This window comes from Mustela putorius, unplaced genomic scaffold (assembly GCF_011764305.1).
Source record: "Mustela putorius furo isolate JIRA1106 unplaced genomic scaffold, ASM1176430v1.1 tig00003962_pilon_pilon_pilon, whole genome shotgun sequence".
In the NCBI taxonomy this organism is placed as follows: domain Eukaryota; kingdom Metazoa; phylum Chordata; class Mammalia; order Carnivora; family Mustelidae; genus Mustela; species Mustela putorius.
The window spans coordinates 13,419,639-13,437,290 of record NW_025422106.1 but is presented as its reverse complement, the minus strand read 5'-3'; the positions used below and the strand labels follow the sequence as shown (position 1 = coordinate 13,437,290).

The following is a 17,652-nucleotide window of genomic DNA, read 5'->3' as shown; positions in this document are numbered from 1 at the left end:
GGAGGGAGGGAGGAGGAGGGAGCTGAGGCCCCAAAGTGCAGCGTCGGAGATCAAGGGCCCGCTCCAGAGCCCGCTCCAGAGCCGGGATGTGTCCGGCCCCGAGGGCACGGCGGGCAGCGGGACACTGACCCAGCGGTCCCAAGTCAGTGCCCCAGCCGTCCCGTGCCCCTCGGACCCGAGCCTGCAGTGGACCTCGGGCCGCAGGCGCCTCCGCATGCGGCAGCGCAGTTAGGGTGAGTGTGATTCCGGCGGGATGGGGGTGAGCCGGGCGTGCGGGACAGGGGCTACCCTGAGCCCAGGGTTAGGCTGCAGGGCAGAAGAGGTTGAACTGGAAAAGAAGCGAGTAACGGGACCGGGAGAAGGACCTCAGGGACCCGCAAGGCTGCAGAAGGGTGGCGAGATGTGCTTCAGATCAGGCTGCTGCCTCGGCCGGACTCCCCGCGTTTTGGGGCGCGAGCCCTCATCTCCTCTGAATAACAGGATGGATTGGGTCTAGGGACCCAAAGGCAAAGAAGGGACAGCGCCAGCTCCAAAGGAACAAGGTTAAGCCGCGACAAGCGGAGCGGTGGTCTAGAAACTGGTGTTTGCAGAATAAGAAAGGCCAAGAAGAGGGCCCGGGTACTTGCGGCGATATCGTTGTGAAAGTGCGCGATCGGAAACCTGGACTTCAGAGCCTTTGATGCAACAGGCTCATCAAAATTAAAGCAAGGAGCATTATATACGAATAATTATCGATCATCGAGAATTATCAGAATGTGAGCAATTACCAAAGAAACAGGGCTAAGCGGCAAAACTGATAGTGTTCACACTTTAAAACAAGAGTAAAAGAGAAGTCAGTTTCAGAACCAAGTGAAAATTGTAATCACAAATGTAAACGGATTATAGACAAAGTAACTCCAAATATAGGAACAATGTAATAAGAACCATTGTATTAAGATCGATAATAATAGTATGGGAAATAGTAGCAAGTGACAGAACCATGGAAAAGGGTGAACAATTGAAAATACTATTAAGGGAAATACTAATATTAGTAGTACTGATGGAATACTATCATATAATGTATTGTAGATACTCTAATGAATTACTAAATATTAATCAAAATCTTTAGAGCAATACTAATACAAACAAAGACAACAGCAAGAATTGCTGGAATATTATGACAATTTATTACCAAGGTATTAATAGTCCCAACAACATTATAAATAATGGTAGAGTAATAAGAAGAACCATATCAATGTGATGAAAAATAATCAGAGTATTAGGAACTACAGCAATATCACCAATTCTGACAAAGTAACAAGGAGTAATGATTTGATGAAAAATAGCCAGCGAATCAAGATCGCAATTACAAATAATGACAAGATATTACAACGATGTGATGAAGAATACCTAGAATATTGTGAACAATTCTAACAAAACAAATAATGACAAAATAAGAAGTATTATAAGGATGTGAAGAAAATTAACATCAATATTGAGAACAATAATATTACAAGTAATGGTAGATAACAAGTTACCGAAACTGTGACAAAATACAGAGACAGAGGAGCCAGCAATGGAAGCATTTTAGGGGTACAGAATAAAAATTAAGATAACAATAGATTGCAATGATCTATGGGAATACGATATCTAATAATTACCTGACTATTGGTAACAGTATCACTAAGGTACCCAGGAGACCCTAGAATGATGGAGCAGTGACAGGAAACACCAACATATTTTATAATGATGAATTAACAAATCAAACCAGTGCTTTGATTTTACAGTATTAAAAATTAAAAGTACTAATAATTTAATGTGCTAGGATATTCTTAATGTCATTGAACTGATCAGAATACTGCTGATAATAGAGATAATTAAAATATTTAAAATAATACAAAATGTTAATTCCCGCAGTGCGAGAATTATATGATCAGTAATCTAGAATGAAAAGTAAAATGCCCTTCTCCTTAGAAAACGAGTTGCCTGAAAGCGGCAGACGGAGCAGAAGGGCGCCGAGCTGGCGGGCCGCGTCCACGGAGGAGTCGGAGAGTGGGGAGAGCGCTGAGGCTGCGGAGGCCGCGGGCCGTGGGCTCCGCTTGGTGCGGAACGCGGCTGTGCACTTCGCGCCAGGGCTCGGGGGTGCGAGGGGAACCATGGGGGCCACTCTGGGCCAGCCGGGAGGGAAGAAAAGGAAATCGGCGGGGAGCTCCAGCCAGGGCGAGGGCCAGCTGTCGCGATGTCCGCGTGAAGGAAGAAGCGAAGGAGAGCACCATGGTCGGAGCCATGGGACTGGCGTCAGTGGATACCGGCGGCCGAGGAGCTCCGTGCACAGGACTGAGAGCACCGGGAGTGAGTCAGATAGCGGCCCTGTATGGCTTCTGGTGTGACAAGTGCCCCGTAGAGGACCCAATGGCCAAAACAGCATTGCAACAGGCGGCTCGCCTTCCAGGCCCAAGCGGAGGGCCCAAGCGGATCGCGGGGGACCAACCGGCTGACCCCAGATACAGTTGGAACCAGTATATTGGGCCGGAGAGTGCAACTCCCCTCGTTGAGCTGTGTCCCTTCGCCCTGGGGCTTCAGGTTTCCTAGGCTTGGCTCGGAACCACACGTGGCCCAAGGCGGGTACTGGTGCTAACCATGATGAGCAAGACTTGTTTCCTGCTGCTTGTGGCCAGAGGACTGGGAGGGCTGTCAGCTTTATCTTTATGGGCTTTTCCCAGCCCCAAGTTGCCCAGGCCCCTTTTTATCTCCCTCGGTTGCACTTGGCTTGTTTACTTTGTGAGGCCCTGGGAGCCAATGTCTAGGACCTGGGATGGGGAAGCCAGTGGGCAGGATGGTCAGAGGCCTGGGCCTTGGGATGCTCAGGGAGACCCAGAAGAGAACAGAAATAAGACAGGAAGAGAGGCAGCCATGCACACAGAAAAAAGACCCACCAGATGCAAAAGAAGGGAAAAGAGCAGGAAGTTGGAAAGGAGAAGCAGGGATAATGTAGGGGTGCATCCATGATGGAGGCAGGAAAGGCAGGACCTGCAGCCTGGGCTCTCATTCTGATATCCCAGGATCAACTTCTAGAAGGGAGCAGGCACTTGGGGCAGCCTGGTGAATAGTTCTAGACACTTGGGGAAGGATGGCTGTGCTTGGGAGCAGGACTAGCCTGTGACCTGAACCCACCCAGCTGGCCTGGTCCTTAGCTGGGAAGGGTCTCAGTCCTTTGCCCCAAAGCAGAGCCCTTTGGAGCTGAAGTGTGACAGAGTGAACCAGCCCATGTGAATGTGTGGGGAAGGCTGTGAGGCCCCTGGCTGAGTTCAAGGCCTGAATCAATGCTGCACTAGGAGAGTGTGGCTGCTTGAAGGACTAGAAGGCCCTGTGAGGGTGCTTGTGTCCGTGTGAGGCTGTATGTGCCTGTGGGAGGGACCCATAGGGTGTCTATGGGAGTGGGAATGGGCAGGAGTGAAAGCCTTTGGTTCAGGAAGTCTTTTCCTGACTGGTGTCTAAGGGACTGCGTGAGGGCAGATGGGTGAGCAGAGACCTGAGCGACTGCCCAGCCCTAGGCCCTTTCTGCAGGTGTGGAGCTTCAGGAGCCTGGGCCCTGCCCTCCTGGCCTGGCTGTCCTCTGGTGCCTACCCAGGAAGTCTCCTGGCTGCCCTGACCCAAGAGTGAGCCTGGACCGTTATTAGGAAACAGCGAAAAGAGACCTAGGCCTCAGGCTCCACTGGAGCCCAGCAGGAGGGAGGGACTGGGGGTGCAGCTGGGGCAATGCCGAGAGGGCGGTCCTTCCCCTAGACCTGCTCATCACATAGCCCCACACCCAGGACCCGCCAGACCTTGAACCGCACACAGACCCTCCCAGGTCCAGAACCCAGAGGGAGGCGGCCACGGTCCTACCCTCCGCATTTTCTCCCTCCCCCGGCTCAGAAGGGGGCGGTGTCCACGTGCGCCAGGGCTGCCTTTACGTCCCGGGCCGAAGTCCCTCCGCTGGCCTGGAGCGGGCTGCGGGGCCTCTGGCGAGTGTTGACCCAGGCATGTGACTCGGTGTGTGCTGTGCCCGCAGGAGATGCTGCAGGATAAGGGCCTGTCGGAGAGCGAGGAGGCCTTCCGGGCTCCGGGCTCGGCGCTTGGCGAGGCCAGCGCTTCCAACGCCGCCAACGCCCCCGAGCCCGCGCTGGCTGCTCCGGGCCTCAGCGGAGCCGCGCTCGGCAGCCCCCCGGGCCCCGGCGCCGAAGCCGTAGCTGCTGCCGCCGCCGCCGCCGCCGAGCAGGTAGGGCCTGTGGCCGTCGGGCAGAGGTTGGGCATCCGTCTGTCTATAGGGCCGCCTGCGTCTGCCAGTCCGCCCCAAAGAGGACAGGACTCGCTTCCCCGGGATCTGGTTGCGTCCTGGACTGTGTGTTCTCCTCCGCGGAGTAGGGCTCACACTCTGCCTTCTGTCCCTCTTCGGCTTCACGCCCTCGGGGCTACTCTGGAACAGGCTGCGGAGGGCACCCTTTTGGCATCCGGGCGAGCCCCGGCCAAGTGTCCAGCTCCGACGACGCTGGGAGGGCGGGGGCGAAAGCCTGGCCCCGGGAGGGAAGAGCGGATCCAGGCGGGTGCGAGCCGGGAGCCGCTGTGGGGACGTCCCTAAGAGGGTCTCGGTGATAACCTGATGATCACAATGAAAGGAATCCGTGTGTGCACGCCCTCGGCCTGCGTGGGTCTGCATAGGGTGTGCGGGTGCGCACGTCCCTCCTGTGTCTGTGTGTCTGTCCACAAGCCTGTGGCTACATCCCACTACATGGAGTGTTTATGTTTGTGTAGTGTGTCATCTACCCTGACACAGTCAGTGTGTGTCCTCTGCAGAGGAGCGGGTTTTAGCTACTTTTTAAAGTTTGAAAAATTCACCAATGGTAGGTTATAATTTTATGAAACGAAACCTTCAGGCAAGGAGTCCTGGGGCTGGCAGCACTCTGCATAGTTCTTTGGGCCTGTGTTCTCGGTCCTCAGGGCTCCGCATGGAGCCACATCCCAGGCCAACATAAGTCCCCTTCCTTCTTGCCCCTAGACCATCGAGAACATCAAGGTTGGCCTGCATGAGAAGGAGCTCTGGAAGAAATTCCACGAGGCGGGCACCGAGATGATCATCACCAAAGCGGGCAGGTCAGCTCTGGGATGTTTACTTGGGGTTTGGAAGATGACTGGTGGGAGCGATGGGGATCCCCAGGAACTTGCTTAACAATCATCTCCGGCTGGAGACAGGGGAGCGATGGGAGTCCCCTTGGACGCTCTGGCCTTAGCCCAGCGGCATCCTACCACAGTTTGTGACTGGGCCACAGAACTTCACCCAGGGGATTCCTCCTTTAGGAAGCCCAGAGGGATGGAAGGATGGGAGGGGCAGCTCTATGCAAATAAAATGCAAATAAAGATCTGGGGGTCGGAGGTCCCACTTCAAGCACTATAGGCCCCTGTGGGGGACTGCTTTGTCCTCCTCCTTTTGGGGACCTGCCTGGTTTATCAGGATTGCATTGATTGGGGACCCGGAGATGACCCTCAACAGATAGCAGAAGGGGCCCTGATGGTGTTATCCTATTTCCGTAACTTTTCCAGGGCAGCATGAACCCCAGATCTCTCATCTCAGGGGTGCTGTTCCTCTTTGGCCAGCAACCCCCTCGGCAAAGGGAAAGGCAACGTTGGGCCCTGTGTGTGTGCTGTTTAGGGAGCAGCTCTCGGGTGGCTGCCAGAAATAATGATTTATAAAGTGGAAACATCTTTAAAATGTGCTGGTGTCTGTGGGAGAGAGCCTGGAGGAGAGGGCGAGAGGAGGGAGATGCAGAGGGGGCAAGACCAGAGACTGGATGGGGCCCTTGAGCGGGGCAGGAAGGGCTTGGCCAGCAGTTATCAGTGAAGGGGGATTGACCCGCAGACCGAGAAGCTGGGGAGTTCAGGTGTAGGAACTACCTCCTCCCCACTTGCTCACATTTGATTTTGATCCCTGAGGACAGGGTGGGTGTGAAAATGTCCCGTTGCCTGGCTGTGTGCCCGTAATTAGGTTTTCCAAGGAATAAGGTGGTGAAGCATCAATAGCCAGGAATGGGGAGTCAGACCGCAGCTGCTGGCATCTGTGCAACCCCCAGGCAAGAGTCTCTCCACTCGCTCATCCCCCTCTCCTCATCCCTCTCTGAAAAACCATGCATACAGTTGTATGCAAAGCACGTAGCATAGCTCCTGGCACATGTAAGCGCGCCCTAAATGCTAGCTAAAATTAATCCTAATTAGAGAAACGTCTGGCATCCGCTCCGCATTTTTCTTCTACTTTTTAAAGAACGCCGCTGACCTGCTCAGAGAACGGTGGGCTGTTCAAAAGAAACAAAAAGCTGGTGGTTTGCAGTGTGTGATGTAGGAGTGCTGTGGCCCCTCATGTCCTCTCCCTGGCAGGCATGCAAGGTTTCCTTTGTTTTTTTTTGGGGGGGGGGGGATAAAGGTCTGGGCACTTGGCCACCTGCCCCAGTAGGTGGTAAGGGCACCTGGGGATGCTATCACGAGAAGAAGCAGGGGGCTATCAGAGCCTGAATTTGCTCCATTTGGGCAATGAGGAAGGAGGACACATGAGGGGAACCCAGTAGAGGGTGCCACTTGGAATAGTCCTTGAGTTCAGTGGGGAGCCAGGTGTCACAAGCCTTGCCTCTTCCTAGCTGAGTGCACTTGGACACGTCTCTAAGCTTCCTGTGGCTCAATGGTGTTGGGTAAAACAGAGCTGGTGACTGCAGACTTACCTGCCATCCTTCCTTTCTTGGTTACTATGAGACTCAAACCAGGGGTCCTGTGAGCTATGTATGGTCAATTGTTGAGTGGATTACAGGTGTGAAGAGGGGGAATTTATTTCTTACGACTGCTAGAGTTGAGGGAAGGAAAGAAGAAAGAGAATTTTCCAGAATTTCCTTTTTAGGCAGCAGAAATAACCTTGTCTTTTGAAAATAAATGGCCAGCATGTTCTTGGGGGCAAGGCTGGCTTCTGCTATTTAAAACAAAAGGCATTTGTGATTCTCCTTAGTGGGGTTTCCTGCATCTGTATGGGTCCTCCTCCTTCCCTCCCTGCAACAGACAGACAGACACACACACACACACACACACACACACACACTTCCATAGGTGACCAATGTCAGGTAGACGTTTGTGCCTGATCTTAAGAGATGGACCTCAGAGAATGATGATAATTTTTAAGTGACTGCGATGAAGTTGGCCAACTATGGTTTCATCACACTCTTTCATTTCTCTGGCAGAATGTTATTTGTGCAACAGGTCTAGTCCTTAAGAAAGTCACTAGTCTCGTTGCCCCTCCCCATGGTTCTCACAGACCCTCTTTCCTCCTGCATAGCTGCTCGCTGACCTCAGAGACCAAAATCAGGGCTCTACCCACCCCCATGATCCCTCCTCCTGCCTCTCCTGACTGGGCAGCCTTGGGAGGCACCTGGCTTTGTTTGGGCTACCCTGCGGACTCCCAGTTCTCTTCTTCATATCTCTACCGGCACCCTTCCTGGGACACCTGCATTTCTTAGTAAAGAGCCTAGACTCTTCTCCTGTACCTTGAATCACAGATTCCTAGACTGCTCGAGCTGGAGGAAAACCGAGGGAACATGAACCTTACCCCAGAGAAGAGAAGGCACTTGGCTCTTATAGACAGAAGCAAGATTAGGCAGTTGCCGGGTCTGCACAAGTCAAGTGGGTGACACCCCACCCCCAGAACAACACCTCACCCCCAGAACAACACCCCACCCCCAGAACAACACGCCAACTTTGAGAAATTCCCCTTACTGCTTATTACAAGGCCATTCCATGCGGGGTTGTTGCTCTACCGTAGGAACCCTGGCTGGTTAGGGGCATGGTCATTGCTCTCTGGTTGAGGGAGAGGCAGGCCCTGGAGAAGGGGAACCAGAATATTCTCAAGCTAGTTTGTCTTTGGGTCACAAGCCTCTTGCCTTAAGCCCTTGAAGGTCTGCAGGCCAAGGAGAGAATTATCCCCTTCATCGGATAGTGGTTTGGATTCTCAAACCATTTGATCTGGGGAATAAAATGCCAATCACCTAGGGAGACATCAATTTCTGAATGCTCAGAAACCCATGATGTCAGGTGTAAAATGGGGCCAGAATGCTCCCAGCCAGTTTCGGTCCCTCTCAGCCTCCTGCACTCACACGTTTTAAGCCGTTTGCTGCAGAGAGCAGACCCCTCCTCTCTCTCCCTCCTTCACATAGCCTGCCAAGCTTGATACATGTGAGAAACTGCATTTTCTCCCAAACATAGATAAAAGTGAGCTCCACAAAAAATTTAAATATAAACGTCCCCAAAATGAAAATTTCCTAACCGTTTGACTGCTCTCCTCCTAGGTCATGGTTTTGCCACCAGATAAATCTCCACTATCAGCCTTCATAGCCTGCTGAGTTCAATGTTGCTTGTGTTAGTGACAGTGAATTTGCGTTTGAAAAATGAACTACCGATGAGAACTCCTGTTGAACCTGTATTGTTTGTTATTCTGAGGCAAGGATTTGGCCCAGCTTAATCCGGGGCTTCAAAGCCAATTGCCCTCGCTCTGTATACAGAGCGTCAGAGCCCAGTGGCGTGGGTGATAAGACAAGTAAGGGTTGAAGACACTGGGAAAGTGGGTTGGGGAGAGAGTCCTTTGATCTCTTTCTAAAGTATTTTCTGAAAGCAAAAGTCTATCAGAAGGAAGTGTCTTTAAAAAAAAAAATCTGAGAAGCAACTGATCTCCCAAAACAGCATCCATTCCACACACCCTCACTCCTGCCTCCCACCTCAGGGAAAATATTTCTTAAAAATGCATTGAGTGAATTAGAAAACTGTGTGTGTGTGTGTGTATGAAGTGGGAAAAAATTATGAAGCTTTGCCATGCTCTCAGAAATAATTTTGCTCTAGAAAGTTTGGTCTCAGTATAGGCCGTACCAGCAACACAGGCCCCCCTCCTCCAGCAAACTGAACTTTGGTTGATGGGCCTTAAGCTCTTCCCAGAAATCTCTCTCAAGATTCCCAGACACTAAGGATAGAAAGAAGGGTGGGGTTTTCTGTGGAACCCTGTCTTTTGCCTGTAACTGGTTCCTTTCAGACTCTGGGCTCTGCTGCTGATATATTCTGTTATATATCAATATATATATATAGGGATATATACAGTATCCGTATATACAGGGATATAATTTTCAATGCCCATTTTATTGAAGTGGAAAATTTCTGCATAGAAATGAACGAACCTTAATTGTACAGCTCTAGAGACTTACGCAAAATGAATACCCCCATCAAAGCACCACCCAAATAAACAGAAGCAAATCCTCTTGCGTGCCTTCCCAACCCCCCACCACTCCCCGCCCCCCTCAGAGCCCCTCTCCCGACTTCTCACCCCTTCGATTTGGTTTTGTGCCTATGTTTAAGGGAAGGCACATCTGGCTGCTCCTGGGGTTTCCGGGCCCTCAGAGAAAGTCGGGTGCCGTTGGGTTTGGGGTTTGACGGCCTGGCTAGGTGGAGAAAATCTGGCTGGTCTCCTAGTTTACTCCCTGCACTCCCCTGGATGGGTGGGGGGCTCACAGGTCAAGGCCAGGAATTTGGCGACGGCTTTGGCCGGGGAGCTGGGGAGCCGGGAGCCCCCGCGGGTCTGGGAGCCCAGCTGACCTTGCACGTCCCCTCTCAGCAGCGAGCGAGCAGTTGAGGGGTTGTTGCCAAAATCACAATGCCCCGAATCCCTTGCCCCGCGCCCCGCAAGCCTCCCACGCCGAGAAACGTCCAAGGAAGCTTATCTTAGCAGTTCATTCTAAAACCATTTCCGAGTACGAAGTAGATAAAGGCTCCAGCCCGCACCCTTTCAGAGCCTGTTTCATGATCAGAGGAGAAACCCCCGGCTTTCATCTCCTCCCGGGCGGCGGGGCGGGCGGCTTGTTTATTCCCCGGCGGAGCCGCTTCCGCGTGCGCCCGGAGCGCAGCTCTGCCTGCGGGGCCCGGAGCCCCGAGGGGTCGCCAGGGGTGCGGACGAGAGGCCCGCCGGGCACAGGGAGGGGGTAGGGGAGAGGGCTGGACGGCGCGGGACTAGGGGGGCGGGTTGCCGCGGGGTGTCTGGGACGGGCGAGCCGGCGATTCCCGGCCAGCGCGGGCGGCGGGGCCCAGGGCGAGCCAGGCGGCTCCGAGTCCTTCCCTCTCCTCCCGGCCCTCCCTCCCCGACCCGCTTAGGTATTCATCCCCCCACCCCCACCCAGGGGTGGTTTTCAGCTACATTTATGTCCTAAATCACAGAAACAACTTACATCGCGCCCCATCCTTTCATAGATTTCAGTAGAGAGGGCCCTCACAGTGGACGGGGAGTCCCGAGGATGCCACAGCTCCCAGACCCATCCTGCTGTCGGTGGTCGGAGCCATGCCCACCTGGTGAACGCTCCCTCGCTGGGCCTCTAGGATCCAGCTTGAGCCCCCTCTGGCCCGGAGGAGAGGTTTGCAGGCTGCGTGGACCGCATACGCAGCCTTTTCCCCGCCCTGCTGCGCCCTTCATTCTACTGGAGCCGCGCAGGTGGCGAAATGATAGTGCCCAGGGTCCCCAAGGCCTGTGTTCTCAGAAGCAGTCACCAAACTGGACCCTGACAGATGGGGAGATGCTTATTCCGGTGAAAGCAGTGGGAACTTACTGAGCCTCGATAGTTCAGCCTGGAGCAGTAGACTTTTGAACCCCTCTCTCAAACCAGATATCCCCTGCCACAGGGGCTCCTGCCCTAAGAAGAGGGGAATTGGTAGGCAGAGGCTGGGGAATACCTTCCTTCCCTGCCCAAGTCTTGGCAAAACCTCCCTGAGGGTGTTTTCCGTTAGGAATCTGGTCCATGGTCAGCTTCTGGGAGAAGCCAAATCACAGGACCCCAGCTCAGTGCCTGGAGGAGCTGGGCCAAGGCTGCTTATAGGCCTTCTAAAAAGCATTTAGCCAATGTCAGCTTGGCCTCCTGAGCCACTGAGATGAAGGGCAGTAGGGAGTAGGAGAAGGGGAGAGGCGGGGTCCTTCACCCTCCTCTCAGTCTAGGTTTGGGAGACTATTCCAGTGGCAAGGAGCCATTTTCGCCCGGCCCTCTTGGTAGATACTGGCCTGAGCCGGGAGGGGGTGGGGGCCGTCATATCTGTCCTCTGCCATTGCCACCTGGAGTGATTTACAGGAGAAACAGGCTAAGGCTAAGTGCAGGGCACTGGTGCCAGGTCAGCCCAAGCACAGCCAGGGCTGTCCCATTTTGTGGCAGTTTCTGTAACAGTTACAAAATGGTGGCCTGGAGGGGACAGGATTCTTGGCCTTCCCCCAGGGAGGAGGGGAGGGGAGGCAGCTGCTGCCGGCCCCACTTCAGCTTTAGGCCTATCAGGGAAGAGGCTGAGCTGGGGAAGAGGGTGGTGCAGGCTGCAGCTGTGCCCCCAGGCCAGGCAGGGACTGGTAAGCAGGAGGCAGGACTGGGTTCCTGAGCCCTCTCACTTCCCCTGTTCCTGGAGAGGGGGTGGGGTGGACTTTTGAAAATGCTTTCAATTGACATCTGAGACAAATTCTTCCACACGGTTTATAAGTCCCTAGACTTGCTGCTAGAACTTCCCTCCTCCCTCCAGGCACGCTCACATGCACACATGCGCACTCCACTGTGTACTCAAGTACATGCGCTCGTGCATACACTGGGCCAAATACCTCCCGTGTCCCTGGCCCACTGCAGTGCTCCCACAGGCCTTTCCTCCCACAAGAAAGAGGGTGAGCAGGCTGGGGCTGAGCCAGGGGTAGAACTGAACCTCCTACCTCAGGGTCCTGGCTGGGGCTTGCTGTAGGTCTGCCAGTTTATGGAGGCCTTGACCCCTTCTGGAAGCCCTGTGCTGTCCAGGTGAGCTGAAACCCCTGTTGACAAAATGAGGGGCTCCAGTCATCTGTTTTGAGGTGTCTAGGACAGCTTCTCTTGAGGTTCCCCTTACAGACTCTCAGCTTAGTGAGGAGGCAGAGGACCACTTGATGGCTTTCCTTGAGGGGACTGGTTGGGCAGGGTCCCAGCTCAGGGGATTTGCTTCCTGACACCTTAAGCATCTTCAGTTAGGTTTGGATCGGCCTCTCTCTTGGGGAAACACTTTTGTGGGAGATCAGCTAAGAAAGGGTGGGGGTGTTGGAGGAGGATTGTGAGGAAGCTCTGTCTGGGGAGATCCAGTATCAGGGGCCTAGTGACCAGGGGGCAGAGCGGCACCCTTGTAGGTTTGTGTACATGCTGTTGTTCATGTGTGTGAATGGGGGTCTGGGGAAGCCCTTCTCTAGAATAGTCACTGAGACTGAGGGTCCCAGGCTTAGCAAGGGCTATGGAAACTGGAAAACATCCTATTTTTTTAGTGAGGCCATTTTCGCAGAGGTCGGTCGTCCACCGGTTTGTGGAGGGAGGAGTGCAGTGAGGGCCAGGGGTAAGAATCACAGATGGACTCCGTGAATCCACACACCAGCCTATGAGATAGGTGGCAATATCCCCATTTTAGAGATAAGGAAATCCAAGGCACAGAGAGATCCAAGCAAGTTGCTTAACGCCTCACAACTTGCCAGTGGTGGGGCTCATTGGCACAGTGGTTCTAGAATCTGTGCTTTTCTCCATGAGGCTCCTGAACTGACTTTCCCTGGTCCCCGGTTAGTGTGCATAGGCCTGGGCAAGGTCTTCACACAATTAAACACTTTTTCTAAACACTCCAAAGGAATCCAAAGACCTAGCAGCGCTCTCCTGTTTTCCCATGAATTGGTTTGAGGCCTGAGGGTTTCCACCTAGACAAGGCCCAGAGGAGACACTCTACTGATTACAGAAGCAGCTGACAGTGACTTTGAGGTCTTTTTTTTTTTTTTTTTTAAGATTTTATTTATTTATTTGACACAGAGAGAGAGAGATCACAAGTAGGCAGAGAGGCAGGCAGAGAGAGAGAGAGAGAGAGGAGGAAGCAGGCTCCCCACTGAGCAGAGAGCCCGATATAGGGTTCGATCCCAGGACCCTGGGATCATGACCCGAGCTGAAGGCAGAGGCTTTAACCCACTGAGCCACCCAGGCACCCTGACTTTGAGGTCTTTTGCTCTGGCCCCCGTAATGGCAGCCCAGAACTTTAGTTGTGTATGGACGGCAAAGGACAGAAGCGAAATTAAGCAGCTAGGTTGGTGTTGAAATCTTCTCTTGTGACCCTGAGGGTTCTTATGCCTTAGGTCTCACAACCAGGAGAACTAAATAGTAGGGAATTGTGTTGCATTGGGGAAGCCAGGTAAGCCCTCTTCCTAGACACAGCTCCGGGGGCTCAGAGCATCTGGTGCAGGCCTTCCCTTGTGTAGGGGGAAACTGAGGCCAGAGAGGGAAGGGCCTTACCCAGCTTGCAGTTCTGATATAGGGCCTTCTGTCCCCTCACCCCTGTGTGCCATCTCTCCTGGTACTCTATGCCTCTGCCTCACACCTTGGTGCCTCCCAGGAGGATGTTCCCCAGCTACAAGGTCAAAGTCACAGGCATGAATCCCAAGACCAAGTACATCCTGCTGATTGATATCGTCCCTGCGGATGACCACCGCTACAAGTTCTGTGACAACAAATGGTAAGAACCTGGGACCCTGACATCCCCTGTCTTCTCTCGCCACCCCCACCCCACCACCTGATGTTTGGTCCAGGGACTCCCCAGTTAGTTCCAAGGATTGCCTGGACCAGTAGACTTGGGAACCAAACTCGCAGGGGCTGCAGGGTCCACAAATGTTTGCCCACCTGCTGCCGAAGAGGCTGGGGCTAGAAATGAGCTGCAGGGTTTGTTTGGTGGCTTTCGAGAGTCTGTTCTCTCCCTCCAGCTGTGGGCTGTGCTGTGGGGTGACAGATGGACACCGACACTGGATGGATACAGGCTCTGGTTGGGCTGCACTGATTGGGTGCAATCAATCACTGGTTGGGTTGGAGGATGGGAGCTATTTTCTTGGGTGATTTTGATTCGGATGGTTAGCATCCCGGTGCCTGGTCTGTGGTGTCTTCTGCTGCTTTTCCACTTGCTCATTCTCTGGCTGTGAGCCCTTCCTTTAAGCGGTTGATCCACAGCGCGGGGCAGCTGCCTGGTGGTTGGATGAGGGGACCCTTCAGCAAGGGGCTGGGAGAAACAAGTGGGTTGTTGGGTAAATAAACATTTACCTAGGGGGTGGGTAAATAAACATTGGGCTGCTTTTCCTAAGGCCACCTCCTCTGTACACTGTCTATCCCCAGAGCCCAGGACAGGGCTCAAGTTGAGAGAGAGATTGAATGAATTAGTAGCCAGCTGGGATGTGGGTTCCACAGTGCGCTGGAAGTAGGGTCAGCAGAGACTGGGTAGAGGCCGCAGGATTCAGTGGCCAGGTCCTAGTAAGGGCCATATTTCTATTTCTTCTCTCTTCAGGTTGAATTATCATTCAGAGCAGGCTCTAGCTGAGGGGACAGTTACCAATTAACTTCTTTGGGGGTAAACACTATATTGGAGACAAGTAATTTGAAAGCTGTCTAGGTCCTCTAAGAAGCTCCCTCCAAATAATATAAATAATTACATTTCAAAATTGAAAGGATAACACGTATACACGAGTGCCTAAATCTGCCCACAATATATTTGTGATTAGCCCCATTCTTTGAAGTAAATAATCACATCTGTCTGTAACTTCCCTTTCTCTTTATAGTGCAATGAAATAAAATGTTCATAGTCGTGGCTTCTCCTCAACACGCTCTCTGACCAACACTCAAACTCCCAGAGCCCTAAATTGAGAGTATAGGATAAGCAGTGATTCCCACCCGGCCCCCCTCAGGTTTATGGGGATTTGCTCTCAGAGGGGGCAGGGAATCTGGGCTTTTCCAGACCCCAGAGTAATCAGCTGCTGTGGTTCTGTCTGCTCTGTTGGCAGGATGGTGGCAGGGAAGGCTGAGCCCGCCATGCCAGGAAGGCTCTATGTCCACCCTGATTCTCCTGCCACTGGGGCCCACTGGATGCGGCAGCTCGTCTCCTTCCAGAAGCTGAAGCTCACAAACAACCACCTGGACCCCTTCGGCCATGTAAGAAAGAGACTGCCTGGCCTTGAGAACCAGTCCTGGCGCAGCGCCCGGCTGGTGGGGGGCTGGGTAGGGGTGGCCATGTGGAGACTCCCCTCCGGGAATCCAGCTCCGGGCTTTGGTCCGTGCCTGGGCCAGAGTGAGGAAGGAGGCCAGGGTCTGAGTCCCCCCACCCCAAGGCCCTGCATCCTTCCCCTCACACTTGCTGGCTGGGTAACTTTGGGCAAGTTTCTTGGCCTTCTTGAGCCTTAGTTTTCTTATCTGGAAACCTTTCACGGTTGTGAGAATTAACTAAGAGAATGCGCAGGAAACCCCGTGCACACGTGGGAGGCTCTAAGTAAATGGCAATGGTTGACAAGGTAGATGATGATGGGTAAACTCTCTCTGCATCAGTGTCCCCAAATCTGGCCTTGCCGGAGCCTAACACACGTTAACTTTCTTCGGAAAGAGTCACTGATGAGTTCTGAGGCCTCTGGCGTGAGCCATCTGCCTGGCCTGGCAGCGCCTGCACTCTGGAAGGGAGGGCCTCACTCTGGCCCTGGTGGCCGCTCCTCCCTGGCCTTGCCCCGGACCTGGCTCTTACAAGGGAGACTCTACAGCTCCAGGGATGCTGCCGCTGACGCCCGATCCAGGCTGCTAAAGCTCATTCTTTCCTCATCTGGCTCTGGCAGACCCACAAAAAGCGTTTTATGTGGAAATTTTTAGCTCAAGTGTGTGGCAAACTGAAGTCTGGGGACCTGGTATTATCGGCCAGGGCACAGGCCCAGCCCCTCTCAGCTACCCATCCTTACTCTGGAAGTACAGAGTGGGGGTGGGGTGGGGCACGGGAGCAGCAGAGGCTGATAGATGCAGTTACCCAGGCTGTTCATGAAATCCTCAGGGTGTGGCTGGTGGTGGGGGACACAGGGGTAGGGCTGGGGGTGCAGGGAGGTGCCTCTTTTATACCTAAATTCTGTTACTGAGGGGTTCCATGCATATCAGAATCCTTTGAATCATAGTTCCTCATGGAAAATGCCAGCAGTGGTCATTTATGAGTGGTTTATAAGACAAGCAGCCCTTCTAATTTACTGGGTCTGTTCAGTTCTCTTCTGAGTTGGTAATCTATAAACAAGCAACTAGGAGAAAGCTTAGTTAGTGTATTTAACTCCTGACTTTTCTGTTTTTAAGGGGTGCAGGTTTTCTCATGCGATGCAGGCAGGTGCTGTGGGGGGGGTGGCAGAAAGATGCAGTCCCACTTCTCATGGGGGCAGAGACAAACCACCAATCTAATGGAAGGGTGGGCCAAGCCCCCACCTCCCAGAGCACGGGGCCTTTTAACAGAGGAAGAGAAGGGCCTCCTGGGTCTTCCTGGGCACTATCCTGGCCAAGACTTCGCTCCCCATGGGCTCCTACCCGGCCTCCTTTGCTTGCCCAAGTCATGGCATCAACGTGGAGAAGTTAATGAGGGCCTCTGTGGTGGGTGTGTGGGAACCTCCCCGGCAGGCCTGTCTCTGCCCAACACTGCACACAGGGACCCCATGGGACTGACCACTGGGGTGAGCACAGAGCTTGGCAAAAGCTGGATCTTGGAGTGAGCTGTCCAAAGTACCCAGAGGTCAAAGTCCTGGTGAGAATGGTGGAGGCACACCTTGCTACCATGGTTCCCAGTTGCAGGGATGCCTGAGGGGACTCGTCAAACCCTTACCCCCACCCTTAACCCCTGCAGAAGGTGGCAGGGGTGGGACTCAAGTGCTTGAAAAGTGGGGTTTTTTTAAGAAGTGGGAGAGAGACCTGGCCTTCCTAGCCCAGCAGTAGATCTTCCCAGCCTGGCTTGCTCCTCGGTGGCTCTCGAGTCCACAAGGAGTTTGCCATAACCCTGCATATTGTCTTGAGTCTGAGCCCATGGGGCTGCCTGAGGGGCTCGTGATGTTGGGGGTGCCCCCGACTACACTCACCACATCTGCCTGGAGCTCATCTTTCCTTGGCGATAGGGATACTCCCCATACTAACTCAGCTCTCTGCAGAGGGCTGAGATGCAGAGCCTCCCCTAGCCCTGCATCTGCCCAGCATGAGCAGCTCAGTGGTGACAGCTCCCCATGTATGGTGGCAGGACCCAGAGACAAGGCCATTATCTCAGGGGCTGGGTGTGAAGGAGCTGTCTTGAACCCATACCTGTTCCCAGTCCAGCGTTCTTTTGGCTTCTCCGCCTGTTTTTTTCTGTACCCAGGGCTTGAGCTGTGGTATCTCCAACTATTTGCAACATCCCTGGAGAGGGAGCAGCTTTTGACCATGCAGGCATGGGCTGTGGAGGATGGATTCCTAGATAAGCAAGGTGGACCAGGGCTTTCTGCTTGTTGGCCTGCTCCGGTGGGAGTGCTGAGCCCTTCGTCACCCTGCCTGGCTTCTCAGTGCAGGAGCCTGGGAAAGAGCTATGTCGGGCTCCGAGTCTGCCCCAAACAAGCCCTTGCTTCTGCACTGCTCACCTCCACAGTTTCAGTTTTCCTTAAAACCTCCTGGACCTCGAGGCACTTTCTCAACCAAGTGAACTTTGGACTTTTGGCTTGGGTCTCCTAGTATCTTGGGGATTTTAGCTGTTGCCTTTCATTTGCAGCCCACCCCCGGGAGAGGGTTCAGGGTCCCAATGAAGGCCTGGACAGGGCAGCTAGTCCTTCAT

At 53.5% G+C, this 17,652-nt stretch overlaps 1 protein-coding gene across 6 annotated transcripts in view; it reads left to right on the top strand.

The window, feature by feature from the left end:
• TBX4 (T-box transcription factor 4) overlaps window positions 1–17,652 on the top strand; it is a 31,361-nt gene that overhangs the window by 757 nt on the left and 12,952 nt on the right. For 3 of the 6 annotated variants that reach the window (XM_045070021.1, XM_013053631.2, XM_004747246.3), the window contains exons 1-5: window positions 10–233; window positions 4,034–4,240; window positions 5,018–5,112; window positions 13,426–13,545; window positions 14,855–15,002. In XM_045070021.1, coding sequence (XP_044925956.1) covers window positions 4,037–4,240; window positions 5,018–5,112; window positions 13,426–13,545; window positions 14,855–15,002 — 567 coding nt within the window. In that variant the 5' untranslated portion in view covers window positions 10–233; window positions 4,034–4,036. Of the gene's footprint in view, window positions 1–9; window positions 234–4,033; window positions 4,241–5,017; window positions 5,113–13,425; window positions 13,546–14,854; window positions 15,003–17,652 lie in introns of those variants that run through there. The other 3 variants (XM_013053633.2, XM_004747247.3, XM_013053634.2) reach the window with 1 other exon arrangement.